General features: G+C 44.0%; 1 protein-coding gene across 1 annotated transcript in view; it reads right to left on the bottom strand.

Annotated features, from left to right (window-relative positions):
* Window positions 1-21,949, bottom strand: part of MTHFD2 (methylenetetrahydrofolate dehydrogenase (NADP+ dependent) 2, methenyltetrahydrofolate cyclohydrolase) — a 34,964-nt gene extending 13,015 nt beyond the window's left edge. The window contains exons 1-4 of the mRNA XM_030201795.1: window positions 21,793-21,949; window positions 8,367-8,551; window positions 5,117-5,239; window positions 4,429-4,581 (exon numbers count right to left, since the gene is read on the bottom strand). Coding sequence (XP_030057655.1) covers window positions 4,429-4,581; window positions 5,117-5,239; window positions 8,367-8,551; window positions 21,793-21,884 — 553 coding nt within the window. The 5' untranslated portion in view covers window positions 21,885-21,949. The remainder of the gene's footprint in view (window positions 1-4,428; window positions 4,582-5,116; window positions 5,240-8,366; window positions 8,552-21,792) is intronic.
* Window positions 21,950-22,680: the final 731 nt, after the last annotated feature.

The raw sequence follows: 22,680 nt of genomic DNA, 5'->3' as shown, positions 1-22,680 counted from the left end.
AGGGCCCTTAGGTCTAGGAAGGGACGCATCCCACCTGTCTCTATATGCAGAAGAAAGTACCTGGAATAGAATCCCTGCCCTTCTTCCCCTGGTGGAATGGGTTCAATTGCATGGGCTTTTAGAAGGGCGGAGAGTTCCTCTGCAAGTACCTGCCTGTGCCGACAGCTGAACAAGTTCTCGGTGGGCAATTTGGAAATTTGAGATGCCAATTCAGGGTTTATCCGAGACGGACTATTTAAAGAACCCACCCAGTCGGAGGTTATAAGAGGCCACCTTTGGTTAAAAAATTGTAGCCTCTCCCTGACTGGCAAGTCATCCAGGACAGACATTTACTGTGGCTATGCTGCAGCCACTCAAAAGCTTGCCCTTGCTTTGCCTGGAGAGCAGCAGGGGCCTTAGGCACACGCTGCTGATGTGAACAAGCGCGCTGGGGCCGAGCCTGAGTAGGTTGGCGAGCCGAAGAGTTGTACATATGCCTAGAATAGTGATAGCTACTCCTCCTTGTCTTGCCAAAAATCCTCCCAGCTGAGGAGGATGATGCAGAAGGCGCCCGGTGGGAGACAGAAGAGATTGTATCAGTGCGTTTCTTGATTTGGTCAGCGACTTCCTCAACCTTCTCTCCTAAAAGGTTATCCCCCAGCAAGAGGTATCCACCAACCACTGCTTATCAGAGTATTCCAAGTCAGAAACACACAGTCATGAGTCTGCACATTACTATACTTTGAGCAGATATCCTGGATGCCACATCAAAAGTGTCTTAAGTGCCTCTGGCCAGAACTTTCAACACGCCTTTTGCTGCTTGACCTTCTAGTGAAAAGGCTCGGCATGCTCCGGAGGGAGCATGTCAACTAAGTCTCACAGCTGTCGCACCGAGTTTTGCAAGTAGACGCTCCTCAAGAGCTGGTAAGATTGTATGCAGGAGATGAGAATTGAAGCCAGGTACATCTTCCTTCCCAAAAGAATCCAGGGTTCTAGCCATGGCACCCCCAATCAGAAGGCAGTAGAAGTTGTGACATAACTTCCTAGTACTGCCTTTCAATTCCTTCAGTGCCTCCACTTTGGCTCTGCTCATGTAGACTGCTCCAGCTCCTCCTGCTGCCTGCTCTCAACTAGCCCACTGCAGAATGCTTTTGCTGCCATCTGGGTCTCCACGGCACTACCGCCACACCTCCTACCGCCACCGCCATTATGGCGCTGTCGTTGGTGCTACCTTCAACCCTAGCACCCGGTGCCGCCAACAACATTATCGCAGCGCTATCGCCATCACACCACCGGTCCACCACTACTCTCAGCTGACTGCCTGCCACGCCTGGGAGATTGCTGCCGCAGCTCAGCTCTCTCAGGTTGGTAAACAGTTGCCTAAGTTGGATAGACAAACTGGCCACATGGAGTGAGGGGAACAGGGGAGGCTGTGCTGAATTCCACACTGGCCGTGTGTGCTGCTGCACTGCACAGATTTTTCTCTGGACTGGATCAAAGAGTTTTTAATGTAGAAGAAGCCTGTAACAAATTCTGATTCCCAGATCATGAACTTTTTCTGGACAATAGATCTGGAAATATGTGAACAAAAGACCATGTATGAAGTCTTTAAAATTGGTAAAAATGTTATCTTTCACTCGCCATTCAGTTGCTTTTCATTGGCTTTGTGCACAATAGACAGCACAGGACAAGTTCTCTTTCTTACTTTTAAAGATTTTATTTATGTACAAAATTTATATACTCCTATATTTTAACAGTCTAAGCAGTGAACAAAGAATCATATAATACATACAAATATTTTTTTAAATATATTAAAACAAATGCATAAAAAAAAATACATAAAATCACAAGAGCCAGGTTTAAAATTATATTAAAATTAAAGGGGTCCGTTGACTAAGCTGCCCTAAAAAGTGTCCCGCTCAACCTGATCCAGAGAAAAATCTGTGTAGTGCAGCAGCAGCATATGTGGCCACTGTGGATTCAGCACAGCCTCCCCAGTCCTTCCCCCACCTTGCTTTCTTCTACAGAAAGCCATTTTGTATGGTATTTTTCTCTGCATACAGTGTGCGCTGTGACCTCTATAGTTTAATTTTGTGGTTATAAGTGTAATATTAAATTGATATACCATGAATGAATAGAAAAAAATGATATTACAATTAGAAGTATTATGGGGGTAGGGTCTAGGGCAGAGTTGGCTGTGCGGTCTGGGGCGGAGCATAGGCATCCCCAAACAAAAAGGCGTTCTGCTGCCCCTGGTTCTAGTTTCTCTGCCTCGGGGCGCCGAGGCATAGTCCCTGGAACTCCTGGCTCTTTTGAGAGAAGATTCCACCACCACAGAACTGTGAGGCAACGGAGGCCTATCACAACCAGATGTACCGTGAATCCGATACTGGGTGTCAATTTTCTTGGGCATAACGGACTAACAGAGGGGACTCCCAGTTCCTGACAAGGACTTTGCAGAGTACTTTGTGGAGAGGTGCAGTCACAGCCTCTATAGGAGAAGACATAGTCAGGACCTCGAGCTTCTTGGCCCTGTACTAATTCTCCACTTCCAAAGGAAATGGATTGGCCTCAGCCATTTCCTTTACAAAATATGGAAATTAAAGGCTCTCCAGTGGAGACCTTCTCCTTTCAGGTGGAGGGGAAAGTTCAGAGGGAATCCCATAAGACTCATTTGAGGAAAAGTATCTGGAATCCTCCTCTGAATCCTATGAGCGCTCCTCTTCTGTGTCAGACAGTATCTCCCTATGGGATTGCCAAGATCGATCCTGCCTCAATGCCGAGGAACCATGTCCTCGAGAGTGGCATTGAGAAGTCAGCTCCCGCCTTGACTCCAGTGAAGCTTCCTCCACCAACGTCGAAGTGGTGCCGGCTTGGATGGCAGTTGACACTGGGGCCACAAGCGGCGCCGGTGTCAGAGGATACAGTGCAGGCTGAGGGACAGGTGGAGCCGCAACGGGAGGAAGGGTAGGCGCAAGCACCCTCAGTACCTATGCACACTGTTGCATAAGGCCATCCAGCAGCTCAGGGAGCAAGGCCCATATGCGCTCATTGAGGGCCAAAACCGGGAAAAGCTGGGGTGCCGGCTGAGGCGCAGGTTGCAGAACCGTTGGGGTCAACACAGGAGTGGGATCTCAGCTGCTTGGAGACAGGCGCATTGGCACTTCCGGTATGGAGGGGGAGCGATCCTCCTGGGACCAACTCTTCTTGGGTGTCGAATCCTTGACGTCCTGGAGCTCCTGCACCATGCATCAAGGGTGACCGATGATGATGCTTCTTGGCCTTCACCCGAAGCATGTCACTAAGGCTCCTCGGTGCCGACGAAGGCAATGTCAAATCCTTACGTCGCCTTGGGGTTGGATCCCACAATGGATGGTCCTGGGGGCCTGCACAGCAGGAGGCCTCGAGACAGGTGGAGACCCACTCAATGCTTCACTACTCTCAGTGTCTAAGGTTCTAGAAGCAGCCATGCTTACAGATGCTCCCGATGTAATGCTCGACATAGATGCCGATGCATCCAACCTTGATGCCAATGTGGACATTGATGAACCAGACTTGGCTCCAAAAATCCTCTCACATTGAGCCTCTCAGGAAACCTGGGTTCTCTTCTTCATGTGAAGACAGAGAACACAGTTAGCAGGGCTACTGTTGGGCCCAAGACACTGCAGACACCAAGAATAAGTGTCTTTTCCCAAGATAGTCTGATTGCACCAGGTACAGCGCTTGAAGCCGCTAGGAATTTTTGTGGACATGGACGGAAAAACTTTGTTGGCTAAATTAAGTGACTTGATGGTGCCTGAAAAAGGGGAAAAGCACAGAGAAAAACAGAGGGAGAGACCCAACCTAAGTCGAGGCCTAAAATTGGTCCAATAATGATGGAAAAAATAATAAACCTTAAAACTGGGCAAAATGATTTTAAAGAAATTAAAGGGTAAAAAAAGGGTTCCAATAAAAGGAGTCAAAGAGAAGATGGAAGAAAAATAGCTGGAAGGCACAAAATAGCTCTCAAAAAACCGAGCAAGTGAGGAGAGGACAAGAAACAGCACCTTTTCTTCATGCGGAAAAAAAAGAAAACTGAGGCGACAATGTTCGTACGACGGGTGGGAAGGCGCTTGCGCTCCAGAAAGCTCTTTTTACTATGGCAAATACTGGACCGGGCAATGCATATCGGCGTCACCCAACTTGTGAGAAGATAGAAGCCTGCTTGTCCTCGGAGAATCAGTGTTACTTCTTAGGCTATTTGCTGATAGGAAATTTGCACAAGGGCAGCATAAGCAGATTCAGTCTTATAATGTTTCAATTATCTAGTTTCTCTTCCAATATTTGCATAGCTAGTCTTAACCCAGTTAGAGGGGGGTGCATGGAAAAAGCTTTCTACAAATCATAGTCTGCTGGTTCCAGAAATCAGCACTTAACCCACATTAAAATATATATTAAAAAGCTCCTTACCTGTTCTCTTGATGATCTCCCAGACACCCCATGGGGTTGCTGGCAGCATAGAGTACTGGTCTAGGCACATACGACCCACATTTACCACATGAAAGCCATCTACATCCTTGTCAGGAGTCACTGCATTGCAGACCTTTCTCTCATCAATGTGTTCTGAGAAAACACCAGTAGACTATGTTATCAAGAGTGAACTACTGGACAATATGAGAACCACAAAAAAAAACAAAAAAAAAAACGTAGAGGCCCTCATCCATCATGGAGCCAGATGAAACTGGCAAGTAAAAAGCAGACTAACAGCAAAACTGAGCATGTGACATGTCTCCCTCCTCTCCACTAAATTCATTTCTTATAAGTGATTCAACTATGACAAATCCTTATTTCAACAGAACAGGATATGGCTTCACATGCTAAGCAAATGATGACCTAGGCATAAGCCAGTGATTAGAGTACTACACAGGGACAGCTGGTGAATTCCTGGAACTCAGATGCTCAAGTCTCAGTACAGCCACTCACTATGTGACCTTAACCCTCCACTGCTCCAGGTACAAAATAAGTACCTGCATATAATATGTAAACCTACTTTAATTGTAACCATCCCCTTTCCCTTTGTCAAATGCCTTTTGAAAACCCCACAAAATAGTAAGAAAACTTTTGCTTTCAAGTTTGTTGATCCAATAAATCACGTTACCTGGTAAGGGCAGCTGCACCAGAAGGCCATCTACTTTGTCATCATTATTTAGCTTGCTGATCAGGTCGAGTAATTCCTCTTCTGTGATGGAAGCTGGTTTCAAGATGGTTTCACTGCTGATCCCTGTGTATTTCGCCACATGGAGTAATTAATGTAAGATAAAAAGTACATCCAAAATGGACACCATACTGAGATCAGAGCCCAAAACAGAAACATGGCCACAGGAAATTTAATGTAATAAATGACTTGGCTATTTCAGAAGCAACAGAGAATCATCTGCATAACTGTGTATGGGTGGAGGGGGGTTGGTTGGCCCTGATTTGCCTGTTAGTGATTAAATCTACCCTTCTGGTCTGGGACATGCCATCTAAGCAGAATGTAAAATGACCTTTAAGAATATAAAACTTGGGGCCAATTTATACTTGGTAAAAGCTTTGGGACAAGTCCAAAATGTTCTTATTATAGAAATTCCTTCCTAAAGTAATAAAGTACATAGGAGGTCCTCTTTTCCTTCTTTGCACAAAATTAGGAACAACTGTGTTTGCAGTTCAATTAATGTCCATTAAGTATGCATCTTGCTCTCACTTTTGCTGTCCCTTTCTCCTCTTCAGTGCTTCACTCCCTTCCCAAGCCCTCACTGCCCACCCATACCTGCCAGGTACTTATGACCTGGATTGGCCACTGTCCAACAGGATACAGGGTTCAGACAATTCTGTTCTGAGGTTTAAGAGAGCGAGCACCTTTGGCAGCAGACATCTATCTGAAATATTCAGATGACTGATCTGATAATCCACCCAAATGTTGGTATTAATTATAAAAAGATGTAATCAAAAGGTTGAAGAGGTAACAGTAATAAAATCTTGGAGCATTCCTGCTCAGCAGTTAAAATACCGATATGATGCCTTCAGAGATAGTACTACACACTGGCAGTTATGTCCTACAAATTAACCCCCCTGTTTACTAAGTCATGCTTACAGACACAGCCCATTCAAAGTGACAAATGGGATGTTTGTATTAGCGTGTGTCTTTGTAAACGGGGGGGGGGGGGGGGGGGTAAATGTTTCAATATTCAGTCACTGCAACAGCAATCACACTCTTTAACCCTGAGATCCCAACAAGTAAGCATCAGAGAAGTAGGGCAAGTTCAGTCTTAGATCACTACATGACCTCAAAAGTCCTAGTCCTTGCACAGAAAAATGCTCTCAAGGACATACCAAAACTGCACAAAAGGGAACACTGGCTTATCTATTGCAGCTTATAATCATTGCCCAGCAGATCAAACTTGTCCAAAGATGCCACAATCAACAACTTGATGTATTAAAACAAAATCTAAAATCTGTCCAATGTACTCCGTTGTTTATCAAGTTAGATGCTAGGGATAAAGCCTAGGTGTGCAACTGAATATAATTAAATGGGTGGCCTCAGAACAAAACAGTTTTTCAAGCATAAAAGCAGCTTTCTCCATATGTATCAAGCATCACCAAGAAGAGTGAAATTATTCCATCACAGATAATCCTAGAAACCAAGCACTGAAGTTATACAAGGACAGCTCAAGCAGGGTTTTGAAGCTGTATGTCTGCAGTAGCTAAGGTGACTCAAATACTAGCATATAAAACTGAGTGGGACTCATTTCCCTAAATAACTTAAAAACTGCATGAGCTAATATGTAGGCAATAATTTAGTGTCTAACAATCTTAAATAAATTCTGAATGGCAGGATCATTGTGGCAGCATTGTCATTCCCGTTTTGGAATGTATTTTCAATTAAGATATTCTCTTACCATGTATTGCACACAACAGTCCCCGCAAGTCATGTGTTAATGTGTGCTATGCTGGCCCAGTATCCTGTCTCAAGCGAGCAGCAGACCAATTCCTTGCTGCTCACTCAAGGATACATGGTGGTTTTATCAAACCTACATGCCTTATAGTGGTTTATAGACATTCCCTCAAAGTTAATCTTGTACTGGAAAAGCATTTCATTTCTGGTATACAAAATCTTAAGAAGTCCTCTGTTTTAAGACAACCCATCATATTTAAAATAGGTTTTGAACATATTTCATTCTATACTTTGTACTAGATATTGGTTTACCTAGAGCTCAAGTGCAACTGGCAAGTATTGGCTGCTCTGAATTTTAGAACTGCTGGCAAATACCACTGTTAGAGCCATCAGACAAGCTCAGGTGCTTATGTCAGTGCTTATCTGTCAATATTTATATGCATTGTCTACCTTAATAGAACTACTCAAGGCAAAATACAAATCTGAACACACCCTTTGCACATGGCACTCACACTGTCAGGTATTCACAATAACTGAACATGGAGAAACGTTTCCTAACTGAACTGACACCAGACAGCTTACTCCTGGGGGTGGGGGGGGGGGGGGGGGGGGATTATGTACAAAAATTGAATATTGAGCTTTTTTTTGTTGTTGTTGTTTTACTTCTGCATTCTTTGTTATTTTTTTTTGCATAGAATCCCCCCCCCCCCAGCACAAAAACCTGGTTCTTCTGTGCTCCAAGATCAACACCATCTAAACCGTCTCCTGCGACAAGCTCCCCCCTCCCCAAGCACTCCCTAACACTGATGTCTCCCTCCTTGCTCCAGCAGGTTCAAGCCTGTTTTCTGTCCCCAACCTAGAATATAAGCATTGCCATACTGGGACAGACCAAAGGTCCATCAAGCACAGTATTCTGTTTCCAACAGTGGCCAACCCAGGTCACAAGTACCTGGCAATGTATCAAAAGAATAAAACAGATTTTATGCTGCTTACCCTAGAAAAAATAGCAGTGGATTTTCCCAAGACCATCTTAATAATGGACTAAAGAACTTAGGAAAATCTTTTAGGAAATTATCCAAACCTTTTTTAAACCCTGCTAAGCTAACTGCTCTTCCTCTATCCCCAGCAAGCCTCCTCAGGGAACACATATATCCCATACTGTGTCAAACCCCCCCCTCTCTCTCCAGACCCAGAGCTCTCACCCCTCCCCCACCGCCATAGTATTCCCAGGTACACCGCTTTGATCATAGCGGCGTTATAGCTGTTCCAGAGCAGGGCTTCTGGTTATTGGCCCAAAAGTGCACAATCTACCTAAGATGTGTACAGAACATTTGCTGCCTAAAGGTATTCTCTAGAGGGTCTGCAGTGATGGCTCTAGGACATTAATATCATGCAATCAAGAAAGGATTAGTTTTTTGGAAGGACAGAGAAACCAAACCACAAAAAAATAGGGAAACAGTAAGGATGACCCTACCTACATCAGCAGCAGCTTTTGTCTTGTTAAGTACATAGGAGTGGCTTGCAGGATTTTCCCCAACTAGAACTACACTTAGGTGGGGTCTCTTGTTACCAGCTGCTACCCACTGTTCCACATCATGCCGAGCTTCCTGCCTGATTTGCCGTGCCAGTTTCTTTCCAGAAATGATGACTGCTTCATGTCTACAAGAAAAGAAATGAATATGCCTTAATGCTTAACAGTCCAAAGCCCCTCAAAGTACAGTAGAGTTTGATTTGTGTCAAGACAAGTTTAAGAATCAGCACAGCATCCTGATACAACAGATCTAAACACTACTTAAAACACTTATAGCCCCGGAGTAGGCCCGGAGCGATCCACAGGTTTATGTGAGGTACAAACTAGAGAATGGCACCAGGACAGAGCTCACGGGGATGGGGCGGGGACAAAACCCACAAGGACAAACTTTGCCCATGTCCCGTCATTCTCTAATGCAGACAACGATGTTTTGATGCTTTGGAAAAACGAACAAACGCAAAACGTAGGGATCCTATGCATTCCTGCTACAAGTATGCCTTCTGATAGGACATTTTCTATTGCGAGAAGGACTGTGGAAGACAGGAGAGCTAGACTGAATCCCAAGATTGTTGATGACTTAATTCAAAGATTAAAAAAATCATAACAGTGCTTCTTCACAGGGCACATTTCACCCCACTAGGGCATACAGAGCGGGTTGTATCTTGTACCCCTGGGCGGCTTAGTGTTCCTTGGGGTAGTAGAAGTCAGTTATTGTTGAGGATAGAAAGGTAGAGGGTGGCAGGGGAGGAGTTATTATTATATTATTGTTTTCTATTTATAATTTATAAACAGTTGAACAGAATAAAAAGATTTAAATATAAAATCATAAGTGTTTTAGGCTTGTGCAGATGATGACAGAGCCTGTGGGGATGGAGACAAACTTTATCCCTGTGTCACTTTCTAGAACTGCGGTTCCCAAACCTGGTCCTGGAGGCACCCCAGCCAGTCGGGTTTTCAGGATACCCACAATGAAATGCATGTACTTCCTCCACTGCATGCAAATCTCTCTCATGAATATTCATTGTGGGTATCCTGAAAACCTGACTGGTTGGGGGTGCCTCTGCTCTAGTACAAATATACAAACTATTAAAACAATAACAGAACTAGAATAAAGCAATACAATCAAACATAGCTAAGCTTGCAACATTTCTTTCATCATTAAAACTGTTTCCAAAAGTTTGACTAGATAGAAACATCGTCAACTGTTTCCTGAAACTACATCTTCCAATTTCTACTGCCAGGTTTTTTTAATTAAAATCAGCCAACAAAGGTAAGGTTCTATTTCACATCTCTGCTAGCCAATATGATCAAGCAGCAGGAAACTAACATTTAGCACCTTCAGAGTGCACAGCTTCAGAGAAGACAAGAGCAGCTTCAGACAAAGGACAGTAACTCCTCAATACACTGGCAACCTGTGTAGGGAAGAAAGAACAGGGCTAATGTGCTCCAGAAAAAAAAAAAAAGCCAGTCAATTTGGGCTCAGAATTCTGAACAGCTTGGAGAGCCTTAAAAATAGTCAAAGGAAAAACTCAAGAGCAATGAATTACAATAATCCAACCTAACCAAGATCAAATCTTGGAGAACTGTTCTGAAATCAACTAGAACAAAAATCATTATTAGTTGCTTATATAATCTTAACCTAAAAAGATGAAATTAAAATAATATTTAAGAAAAGGTTTCATGGAAAGTGACAAAATCCAAATTGCCCCCAAACTTCTAATCTGGGTACGAAGCGGTATGGAAACTTGATTAAGTAAAAATTTTAAGTACTATACTTAAAGTGACATCTTCTTGGCAAAGATAACATTAAAAGCAGCTGTGACTAGAGTTTAAATTTCTCAGCTATGGTGATTGCTTTTAGAAGAAAGCAGTGAAGATATGCCATGGACAATAAATTACTTCTAGAGGCAGAACATTCTGCTTAAGCAGCTTCTATTTCCCTTCCACTCTTCTTGCAATGCAACCAGAGGCAGAGTTGTGGTTCACCCCAGGCAGAATATTACAAGGAGGAGAGTGAAATACACATGTGATCCACAGATTAACTGGCTAAAACAGACAAGATATTACTGCCACACACAAGATCCAGAACAAGTCAGTCACTTTCATGCATGACATGCATTCTAATCCCCCCCCCCCCCCCCCCCCCAGTTCTTAAATCCTAAAGATAAGGCACAAAGAAGACAGACTTCAGAAAAGACCACAGTTAACAGCTACATATTAAAAAAAAACAGCCACTACAAGTATTACTGGTTTGCTGAATAGCATGTTTTACTACACATCTATGCTGAATTTTTTTTACCTCCTCTACACTTAAAATGGAACCTACTTCAGCAGCAGATGAACACTTGTCCCTCACCAGGCAACTTCATGAATGCCTAGACCAAACTGGACTGCAGGAACCACTGCCAACAATTCAGCAAAGGAGGCTAAATTTAGGGCTCAGTTGAAAATGTCACAGCTGCCATTTACACCAAGTGAAGTAGTTAAGTTTCTTTCCACTTAGTCCAACTGTAGTACTTGTACAGATAGGTTAAGGTCACGAGTATTTTCAGACAAATTTGAAAACTAAAAGAGAATTTATAACTTTGGCAAATGAAGGGAAAGATAGGGAAAACTTTTATGAACAGTCCAAAAGTCAGATTCACTATTGCTAATCAATTTTGCTCCAATCTCACAGCAAAACTAAAGTTAATACTAAAGAGAAAATAGAATCCAATACCGGATGTGCTGTCACTTTTCTCCTTTTCATAGAAGGGTTCTCATCTCCTTCCCAAGTCCAATCTCTCATTCCTCCCAGTTACTTACGAGGTGGATTAACCGCTATCAAAGGATACTATGCTCAACACCCTTTGGACAGAACCAGTATGGCACATCTTATGACCCTCTGCTCACTCTTAACCTTCCCTCAATCTCTCTCCAGGTTCACTCGAGGCATCCTTTCTCCCTGATCCAATTTTTCCTCAAACAGTTTTGTTATCCACTTCCACGTGGTCAATGCAGAGAGTGTACTGCCATACCTCTGCACATCTGAAACACCATGGGAGTTATTATGGGTACTGTACCCACAAAGGCTGCCAGTTTTCTAGACAGCGCCTGCTACTTACCTCTGCCCTCACAGACCTAGTTCTGTTGTCTTCTCACTCTGGCCTCCTTATGCTTTCATAGCTCCAAAAGCCAAGGCTGCAGTGCAGGGACCAGATTTAATTTTATTTTTAAGGTCTTACACAGTGGTACACCTGTTTACCTTTCACCCCTCACCCTACCCTGTACACCAGCCCGAAGATTGTGTTCTCTAAACAATCATTATCTAGTGCTCCCAAATCCTCAGCAAGATGGGAATGAACCAGCAATAGTGCGTTTTGTTTTGGGTTTTTTGGCACTTTTCTTATAGGACAATTTACCGCTTTCCCTGCCCTCTGAACTCAAGATGAATTCTTTGTTAGTACTTCTGGATGATCATTGGGTATGTCATGGTGTTAGCCTAGACTTAGTAGTGCTTAACCTTATATGATTGCTTGGTACTTTTCTATGATATGCTGTTGTTCCGTTCCTTTGCTCATTTATTTATGATTGTAAACTGTTTTGACTTGCATTTACAACTGAAGCAGTACAATAAATTTTAATAAACCATGTTACAAAACATCGCAAGCAAGTGCTGCCAGACCCACTCCATATACTTTACCTCCTCCCTCCAGCTAGGTGTTCCTCACATGCAAAGAGCTTGAGAACTAAGCCTGCACTCCTAGATCCCGCTTCCCAGGTGTGGCTCATGAGTGGCACCACACATAGTGCTCGCACTACAAACATGAGGATCATGTCATTGGAGGAAGGTCCTGGGGGATCTAGGGGGAAAGCTGTCCAAATTATCACTGCCACCAGGATCTCAAGGCAAGGAAAAGCCTGTTGAGCACATCGGAAAAAAAAAATTATGGCAGCAGTACAAGCAGCAGAGCAGGCCATGACCCAGCCTGACATCTGAAATACCTGAACAGCCTCAAAGAAAAAAGATCATGCAATAATGCTACTGCCACTCAGAACGAAATGTGCAATCCTGCATCATACCAATTCAAGCAATAACTCATTTGACTAAAAAAACTTCTCGTCAGTACAACAGAAGATTATGGAGGTGATTTTATAAGGTTAACGTGAAATCAGCATCCAGGCACTACTTGTGTATGCAGCCTGCACACGATTTTAAAGAAGCATGTTCTGGGCTTACCTTTAAAGCATACGTGTACTCCCCTGCTATTCAACAGCAATACATGTATACTTCAAAAAAGAAAACGTCACTGTTAGCATCTACACCTGCTCTGAGTCATACCACTATCAGCTAGTTGCTAGTTCGTACTTGGGGTTTAGAGGAATGATTGAGGGTGGAATTGTGATTTCCTCTCTGGCGATCAAAATCGCCTCCAAAAACAAAAATTGACAGTTTGGGAGCTTAGCTGCTGAATTGGCTCCCCTTGGACAGAGTTTTGCAAAACCCACAGCTTAACATGTATAGGTAGCCAAAACTATGGCTGTTCCACATGTAACTGACCCTTCAAAGCCCTGGGAGAAGCTCTTTATTCTTTCCAGCCCACAACAGTGTTGGAAAGAAATTTTATAGAGAGAGTTAAGCCTGGGAGCAAAACAGCTCTCCAATAGCTGAAGAACAAATTTGGCACCAACAATAAGACCAATGACAAGACAGTTCAAAATTGGGCCAAGGAATGACCCAATGCATTTCTACGGGAGAAGTAGTTTCAGTTCCTGAAGAATACGTTTTGCCTCACTGAACAGCATCATGACTTGCTCTTTCCAAACTCACTCTTCCCTTTTCTTTATTGTCCTCTTGCCATGCCATAAGGCTTGCTTTGAATGCTTCCCCTACTATGCCGCTGCCCCACCCAACCACCCCTGCAGGGCTGTGTCTTGATGATTCAGATACATATTTTGTTTCATTTCCTGTGAAATCTAGTAACAGAACCATACAGCTTTCCTAATAGTTGCTACACACCATGACACCTAGTGACTGAACCATGTCATCTGCTAACAGTTGCTATGTATACAGCCGAATAATGATGATGAAGCACTGCAATACCCATGGAAGCACCCTGTGGTTAAAGTGCCCTTCAAGTCTGATACACTTGGCTCATGCAATCCTTTCCAACCTACATGCCCCACATGCTTTCCCCACTTGTTTATGACAGCAGGAACAGCTATTTTACAGAAATGTTCGAAAATTTCACACAACCTATACAAAACACGCCACATTCGGCAAACATTTCATAAAGCTACAAATTTTGAACATCCCACTTATGCAGGCCAATTTTGTACAGAGTAAGTCAGAAAAGGGATGCCCATCTAATTTGCCTCACGCTTTGCTAGGACAGCAGAAAATCCTGCATATTACCTGCACTACACATAAAATAAGCAAAGTGATATGCTGAAATAGCCAAGATGCTATATCTAATAAACCCTAATCTAAGTGGCTTTAGGCCATGTCTGAATAAGATTGCCAAATATAAACTGTAACTGAAGGAGAATGTTCTAACCAAATTTGTGTCACGGTGCCAAAACTGGCTCAAAATCCTCTCTCTGCCTGGTTTTGTTTTCAACTGAAAGATTTTAATTTTCGGCCATGTTTTCGGTTTCAAAAATTTGTGCTTTATCCCATTTGTCTCTCCCCCCTCCCCCGAACAGGAATTGCCCCTTCTCCTTTGCCCCTCTTACAATCCCTGGTAGTCTAGGGTGTAGTTGGGGCAGGAGCAATCCCTAGTTACTTCTGCCCATTCTGGCTCTGCTCTCAAAATGGCTGCCACAACTGGCGCAATCCTCCTGCCCTGACTACACTACTAGACCACCAGGGAATGTCAGGTAGACCTGAAGGGAGATGGGGGCTACTCTTTGTATGCTTTTTCTTTTCTTTTGTACTGCAAAATTAAAGTAATGCAGTTATGATTTTGCACAATAGGAATTTAAGTCTGTAAATTTGGGACAAGCTCCTTAGGAATTAGCCTCTCTGTGGAGTTAGGACATGAGCTATCACTCCACACATGAGAATGTGGTGGAAGGAAGCAGGACACTGAGCTGTGCTGAGCTCCGTGTCTGAGCCAGAGGCTGCTGGCAACTTCAGCTGCAGGAGTTGGGGCCACGGCATCGGGGATCGGCCAGGCCTCCCGGGGAGACCCGCTGTGCAGTCCCTTGAGCTAGCCCTGCGTGGCTGATCGGACAACTCCTACTCATCCCCAGCCTGGCCAAAGTGGCGTATGCTACTCGTGCAGGCCGAGGGGAGCGCTGGGACTGGACGCTGCAGCGGATCCACTCCCGCGAACAAACAGAACACGGCTGCCGGTGACGGAACCAGCGAGGCTGAGCCCACTCCCCACGTGGCTGGAGTGGAATCTCCAGCCCAGAGAGTAAGTGGGAGACACTGGGACCTGACTGCAAGGGAAGAGCTGAGCCTGCAGGATTCAGGGGTCCCCGACCAGAGAGGGGAGACGTGCCAGACCCTACACCAGACACTGGAAGTGGAAGGGCTGGACCAGCCCAACGGCACAGGGTGAACAGCAGGACAACTGCAAACAGTCAAACACACCAACATCAAATATGAAAAATACGCCCCGATACCCATAGGATATACAAATGCGAAATCAGCAGTAATGGCTAAACCTCGAAGATGACCCAGCATTGAACAAATTATGCTCACTGGGATACAAAACAATACATCTCAACAGAACAAAAAAGAAGGGAGGTGGAGTTCCAATAATATACAAATCCTCCTTTAAAGTACAACCGGTTGCTAAACATATATCCCCAGCAATAGAATTCTTGGCGTGCAAAATCACAGATACAACACTAGCTGATCAAATATGCATCACACTGTTTTACCACCCACCAGGAAGCTGGTCAAACGCACAAGACGATTTCATGGATTTCATATGGAACATTTGCACAAATCAACCAAATGCCAAAATACTAGGAGACATCAACCTGCATCTAGAAAAACAAAACTACACCAACACCAGATCACTAATGAACTTCACAACAGCGCAAGGCACCTCAACTCACACGAACGGCCACCTACTAGACATACTTGCATACAGATCTGCAACAAGCCACATACTAACACCACAAATGGGAAGAGGTACCATGGTCAAAACACAGCAAGTTCACATTTATAATACAATGGAAAGAAAACGGCAAAAGCAAAGAACCAAGGAAACCAATCATGTTCACTACCAGAGGGAAGGTGGACAATCAGACCTTCTGGACAATGATGAATGAACACAGAAACATATCACCCAAGGACATTCACTTCATGAAAAACTGGGACGAAATAAGTGAACATACACTAAACAAAATAGCACCACTCACATCAAAAATAAGGAACCAAAACAACCACATCCCTGGTTTAAGGATGAACTACTACAAATGGAAAAAAAAAAAAACTATGCAGGAAACTACAGTAGAAAGAAGATGGGCCAACACCAAGACCGACACGAACAAAACCATGTGGAGAAAAGCTATAAGAACATACACATGACATAAAAAAAGCTAAAGCAGAATACTACAGCACTTATGCCAACACAGAACAGAGCAACACAAAAAAACTATTTGAACTCATGAACTTACTGAAAACTCACGATGTCCTAGCATCAACCAAAACACCACCAATGGAAGATGAGCTTGCTCAATACTTTGAACACAAAATAACAAAGACAAGATCATTTTTAACAAAACCAGACAACCATCATAGATTACCTACAAGAATGCAAAACAAGCATCCAAACCACAGCAGACAGAATGTCTCTCTTTCAAAACAACCAAACCAGACACAATAAGCTCACTACTAACAAAATACTCACACGCAGGACGCATAATAACTCACCTAACTAAATGATGAAAGACCCACCAGACGGGTTCATCGAATGCTTTACCAAACACATCACACACATGTTTACAAAAGGGCAAAACCCAACAAATGAAACATAGTACTTAAGTACATAAGTATTGCCATGCTGGGACAGACCGAAGGTCCATCAAGCCCAGCATCCTGTTTCCACCAGTGACCAATCCAGGTCACAAGTACCTGGAAAGATCCCAAAAAAGTACATTTTATGCTGCTAATCTTAGAAATAAGCAGTGGATTTTCCCCAAGTCCATTTTAATAATGGTCTCTGGATTTTTCCTTTAGGAAGCCATCCAAAACTTTTTTAAACCCCGCTAAGCTAACCGCTTTTACTACATTCTCTTGCAACGCATTCCAGAGTTTAATTACACATTGAGTGAAGAACTATTTTCTCTGATTTGTTTTAAATTTACTACTTTGTAGCTTCATTGCGTGCCCCATAGTCCTAATATTTTTGGAAAGAGTAAACAATCGATTCACGTCTACCCATTCCACTCCACTCATTATTTTATAGACCTCTATCATACTTCCCCTCAGCAGTCTTTTCTCCAAGCTGAAGAGCCATAGCTGCTTTAGCCTTTCCTCATAGGGAAGTCGTCCCATCCCCTTTACCATTTTCATCGCCCTTCTCTGTAGCTTTTCTAACTCCACTATATCTTTTTTGAGATGCGGTGATCAGAACTGAACACAATATTCAAAATGCAGTCACACCATGGAGCGATACAAAGGGCATTATAACGTCCTCATTTTTGTTTTCCATTCCTTTCCTAATAATACCTATTTGCATAGCTGCCGCTGCACACTGAGCAAAGGGTTTCAATGTATCATCAACCATGACGGCTAGATCCCTTTCCCGGTCTGTGACTCCTAATGTGGAAACTTGCATCAAGTAGCTATAGTTCAGGTTCCTCTTTCTCACATGCATCACTTTGCACTTGCTCACATTAATCATCTGCCATTTGGATGCCCAGTCTCCCAGTCTCATAAGGTCCTCTTGTAACTTTTCACAATCCTCTTGTGATTTAACAACTTTAAATAAGTGTGTCATCAGCAAATTTAATTAATTCACTAGTTACTCCCATCTCTAGATCATTTATAAGTATGTTAAAAAGCAGTAGTCCCAGCACAGTACTCACCCCAATACCTAAAAACACAACTAGCAAAATTAGAGACATTACAAACTACAGACAATGGATGGCCTAGTAGCGCAACAGAATACCTGACACAATTCTCAATATTCCACAACTCCCAATCAGGCTTCGGACCATAACACAGCATGAAGACAGGCCTAACCACTCTAATAATGAAATTCAGAAGCCTAATAAGCCGAGGACAGAACATCTTACTACTACAATTCGACATGTCAGTGCGTTCGATCTAGTAGACCACACAACACTTATGACCCTACTCGACAACATGGGATTATGCGGGGCAGTAGCGGCATGGCTCTATGGCTTCCCAAGAACCAGATCATACATCGTAAAGTTGTGCAATCGGTTTTCAGCTTCCTGGATCCCAGAATGTGGGATACCACAGGGATCTCCGATATTACCAATACTGTTCAACATAATGATGGCACCATTTGGAAAAAAACTGGAACCAAAGGGCTTTAACCCATTCATATATGCTGACGATGTAACAATCTACACACCTTTTAACAACAGCATCACTGAAATACTGGACAAAGTCAAAGCAGGCCTGGACCTCATGGAAAACTGGGCAACAACATTCAAACTTAAACAGAGACAAAACTAAATTACTCGTTCTAACCAGCCCGCATAATCCCAAAATCTACCAAAAATTCACAATCAAACATACCAAATCGAAACACAACTAAAAGTACTGGGAATCATTCTAGATAAACATCTATCACTGGAAAACCAAATATCAGCGGTAACAGAAATGTTTTAAAACACTAAGGGGTAGATGCATCAAGCAAACATAAAAAAATCAGAAACGTTAAAACCTTTACCGAATTTCAAATAACGAAGCATGCTCCAAAAACACAGCCCCAAAAAGTTTGGTGCGGTATTGGAAAGAACGATGCACCAATCCCCGTCGGTAATCGGCTCGTAAAGCATGCGCAAAGCAGCCAAGCGTTATGCTGGCTGCTCTGCGCATGCCAGAAACGTTCAAAACACAGTCAAATCGCAAGCACATGGCTCCCAAATCAAAATAAAAATAAAAAAAGGATCGGGAGGGGGCAAGGGCGCTCATCAGGAGCGTCCTGTACGGACGGCCTTGCCCCTCCCCCCCCGCTGCTCCCCACTTTCCGCCGCTCCCCCACCCCGAAAAAGCAAACTTCTAGAAGCCCCTGCCCCCCTCCCTTCCTCACTACTCTCTCACCTAAGCTCCGCCTCCCGACATCCTCCGTCCGTGCCCCGCCCCCTTTTGGGGTCGTCGCCGCCATTCCCCTCCTCCATCGGGCCCCCCTTCCTCTTACCGGGCCCGTGCAGCGCCTCTCTCCTCTGTCCGAAGGCGCTGCACGGGCAAGAAGAAAGCTGAATCAGCTGCCTGCCTTCGCCTAGCTTCGATAGAGCGTCTTTCTCCTCCTGGGCCCGCCCCTGTCTGACGTCAGTAACCTACGTAGGTTACTGACGTCAGACAGGGGCGGGCGCAGCAGGAGAAAGACGCGCCATCGCGAAGGCAGGCATCAGCTGATTCAGCTTTCTTCTTGCCCGTGCAGCGCCTTCGGACAGAGGAGAGAGGCGCTGCACGGGCCCGGTAAGAGGAAGGGGGGCCCGATGGAGGAGGGGAATGGCGGCGACGACCCCAAAAGGGGGCGGGGCACGGACGGAGGATGTCGGGAGGCGGAGCTTAGGTGAGAGAGTAGTGAGGAAGGGAGGGGGGCAGGGGCTTCTAGAAGTTTGCTTTTTCGGGGTGGGGGGAGCGGCGGAAAGTGGGGAGCAGCGGGGGGGGGGGGGGGGCAAGGCCGTCCGTACAGGACGCTCCTGATGAGCGCCCTTGCCCCCTCCCGATCCTTTTTTTATTTTTATTTTTTTATGTGTTTTCTGAGGTCCTTTGGACCAATCACAGCGCTTTTAGCTCTGCTAATGCGCTGGGATTGGCTCAAAGTTTGTTTATTTTTTCACTTAACACTTTTTCCTGGCACGGAGCTGTCCTAACGAGAGGTCCAGACCTCTCGTTAGTTTTCCTGCCTTTTTCCTGCGTAAAGGCAATCGGAAAAGGTTAGTGCATGTCGTTTCAATGGGGTTTTCACACTAATTGCTCATCTCCATTCCGTTTTCGTTAGCTGCTACTACCGTCGAAAAATAGGCTTTAGTGCATGGAAAGGATCGGAAATTCTTCCTTAAGGGCTCATTTAACGATGAAAAACGTTTAGTGCATCTGGGCCTCAGGAAACTAAGATAGATAAGAGATTACTTTCCTAGACAATCATTCAGGATAATGGTACAAGCGACAATTCTATCCCACCTAGACTACTGCAATGCAGCATACGTAGTGGGGTGCAATGAAAACACACTAAAATTACTACAAACCATCCAAAACACAGCAGCGAGACTAATATTCGAAAAGTCAAAATAACAAAAAGCAACTCCACTACCCAAAAAAAACTACACTGGCAGCCAATCATGGCAATACTAATCTTCAAAGCCAGCATCCTCATTTTCAAGATATTTGGAATGGCACCAGAATACATGCAAGACCTGATCAAATTATCTCCAAGAAATGCAAACCCGGAAACCAGAAGCTACATACTTCTCCAGCTACCCAACTGCAGAAATACAATTTACAAAACTGATTTACACAGCAGGATTCAGCTACCTGGGTTACAAATAGTGGAACTCAATACCAAAAACCATTAGAAGAATCACTGACTATCTCCTGTTCAGAAAAGCTATGAAAACCTACCTGTTCAAAACATTCTACAACTAACCACAAACTATGGACAACCTCGCTATGTCACAAATGTAATACACTAATGTAACTCCACCCAAATGAAAACCGTAAGCCACTTTGAACCAAAACTTGCTTTTGGATAACAGTGGGATACAAGAATGCATAAGTAAATAAAATAAATAAGGCGCGAAGTCAGCCACTATAAAAAGCACTGTGGCTTTTACTTTCAGTTTCCACTAGCTGCAGTCCACGTGTGTGGAGGCTAGTTTGCTTGGAGGTAAAATAAGGTCTTTCATTATTTAAATTATATTCTGGCTTGGCTACTTTCAGACAATTTCCGTTTTGGCCAAAACTTGAAGAAAATAAAAACACTTTTGGTTGGCCTTTAATGACATATCAAAGCAAACTATAGCCGCACTATCACTATTGCAGGCTAGATAAACCATTAAGAACATAAAACCCCTCTATTGCCTTGTGTAATATATGGTCTTATTTGTTTCTTCTCTCTCAGAATGGCAGTAGATTTAAATCTGGCATTCTTAAGCAGGAAAGTTGCTGAAAGACTAACTGTTCTCTGATTAGTATACCTAAATCCTAGTAGGGCAGAGATAAACTGTGGGTCAGGAGTCAGGACTCAGATTAAGTGAAACTTGAAATCAGATCACAACAGAAAATTAAACTCTGCCACTACAGGTACTCAATCTAGGTAGCCACCCTGAAAAAGTAAAGTGGCTAGGAAGATCCACTATGGTATATCTTATATACCTCACACTGTACACCGCTTCGATGGCTTCCAGGCGGAAAGAAATGTAAAAAATAAAATTGTGGCACCTATATAGGCGCAGCAACTTTGTAAAGGACTGAAAATGATTACCACTGGGAAGGGGCCCAGTTAAAACAACTGTTTAATAAGTATAAGGAAAAGAACAAAGTTGAGATTGCATTCTCAAGAACAGAGAAGCAGTTGAGCGACAAGAAGAGGGAAAGCAAAACCAAACGGAGATTACAGGAAATAGATGAAATTGGTAGAAGGTAGGACTATCCTGGGTTTCCTTGGTTTGGGACTGCTTTGGCAATTGGCTCCTATCATCCACCTCTTTTTTGAGAAGCTGATCCAAACATCTTTAAAAGGGATAGAAGGGAACGGAAAAGAAACGTCTATGAAAATTGGGCGGGGAAGAGACTAAAGACAAGCAACCGACCTGCAGGATTTCATCAGCCACCTTGCAATTTCTGTTCTCCTCCACTAGGGGCGTCGACACACATCTGCGGAACACCAGCTAGAAATTCCGCATATAAGAACCCAACAGACGCTCTTAAGCCCGGGAGCCTCAGTCAGCAGTAAATCTCAAAGCACTGCGCAAGCACAATGCTAATATCTAGCCCAGCGGAGGCAAAGGTGTGGGTGATCACAAGGTAGCTCCTTCCAAACTGAGAACCTCCTAATTCCCAGCTCTCCCCTTCACCGAGGTCAGGGAGAACAAGGGAGGCAAGACCCAGTGCCTTATCCTCACGTACGAACAAGCACAACGGGAGACAGTGCAGCAGGAGACCGTAAGTGTTGTGGGAGAGGAGGAGAAGGGGGGGACCAGATACCCTGCCCTGGTTTCTTACCTAGCGGCTGTGATGTGGAGCCGGTGGCTCTGCATATGCGATGTAACCCGGCACATGGAGCGTAATAAGCCAATAGGGGTGAGTGTTGCCATGGGAACGGTTGCTAGCAGACCGCAACACTCGAGAAAGCGAGAGACTACGGGAGGAAGGTGTTCGCGCTCTCCGCATTATATAGACTCGATAACGTCACGCTGAAAAGTCGTCAGCTAGACGTCCACATTACGAAGTCACCTAAGACTGCCCACTTGAGTTTTGTCACTCCCTAGAACACTGAGCCGTTGGTTAGGACAGCCTTCATCTTACAGTTAACAGGACCTAGGAAATAGGGGCGGGGATTCTAGCACTTGAGAGAAGGCATCAGTCTCGAGTCGTTTGATGCTTTGTGATAGGTGATGAACACTCTTAATGGGTGTGACGTTTAAAGAAAAGGATGATCTAGCGAGAAAGTGCAAAGTAAACTGGCACAAGTAAGCTAGCTGTACTCTGAAAATTGTAACAGTAACTGTATGGGTTACGGAAAGCTCATGCTGATAAAAGATGTGCATACAGATTTATATCTATGCAAGGACATATCCAATCAGTATTATTATGTCATTAATGTCTTCCTCCACCGCTAAGCCAGACTTCGTTCCTTTTATCTTGCTGCACCATATGCCTGGAATAGTCTTCCTGAGCCCGAACGTCAATCTCCATCTCTGGCCCTCTTCAAATCTAAGCTAAAAGCCCACCTTTTTGATGCTGCTTTTAACGCCTAACCCTTATTCACTTGTTCAGAGCCCTTATTTTATCATCCTCACTTTAATATTCCCTTATCTCATGTTTGTCCTGTTTGTCTGTCCTAATTAGATTGTAAGCTCTGTCGAGCAGGGACTTTCTCTTCATGCTCAA

The sequence above is a fragment of the Microcaecilia unicolor genome, chromosome 4 (assembly GCF_901765095.1).
Source record: "Microcaecilia unicolor chromosome 4, aMicUni1.1, whole genome shotgun sequence".
Taxonomy (NCBI): domain Eukaryota; kingdom Metazoa; phylum Chordata; class Amphibia; order Gymnophiona; family Siphonopidae; genus Microcaecilia; species Microcaecilia unicolor.
Note: the sequence above shows the minus strand (reverse complement) of the source record. Positions and strands in the feature narration are given on the sequence as shown.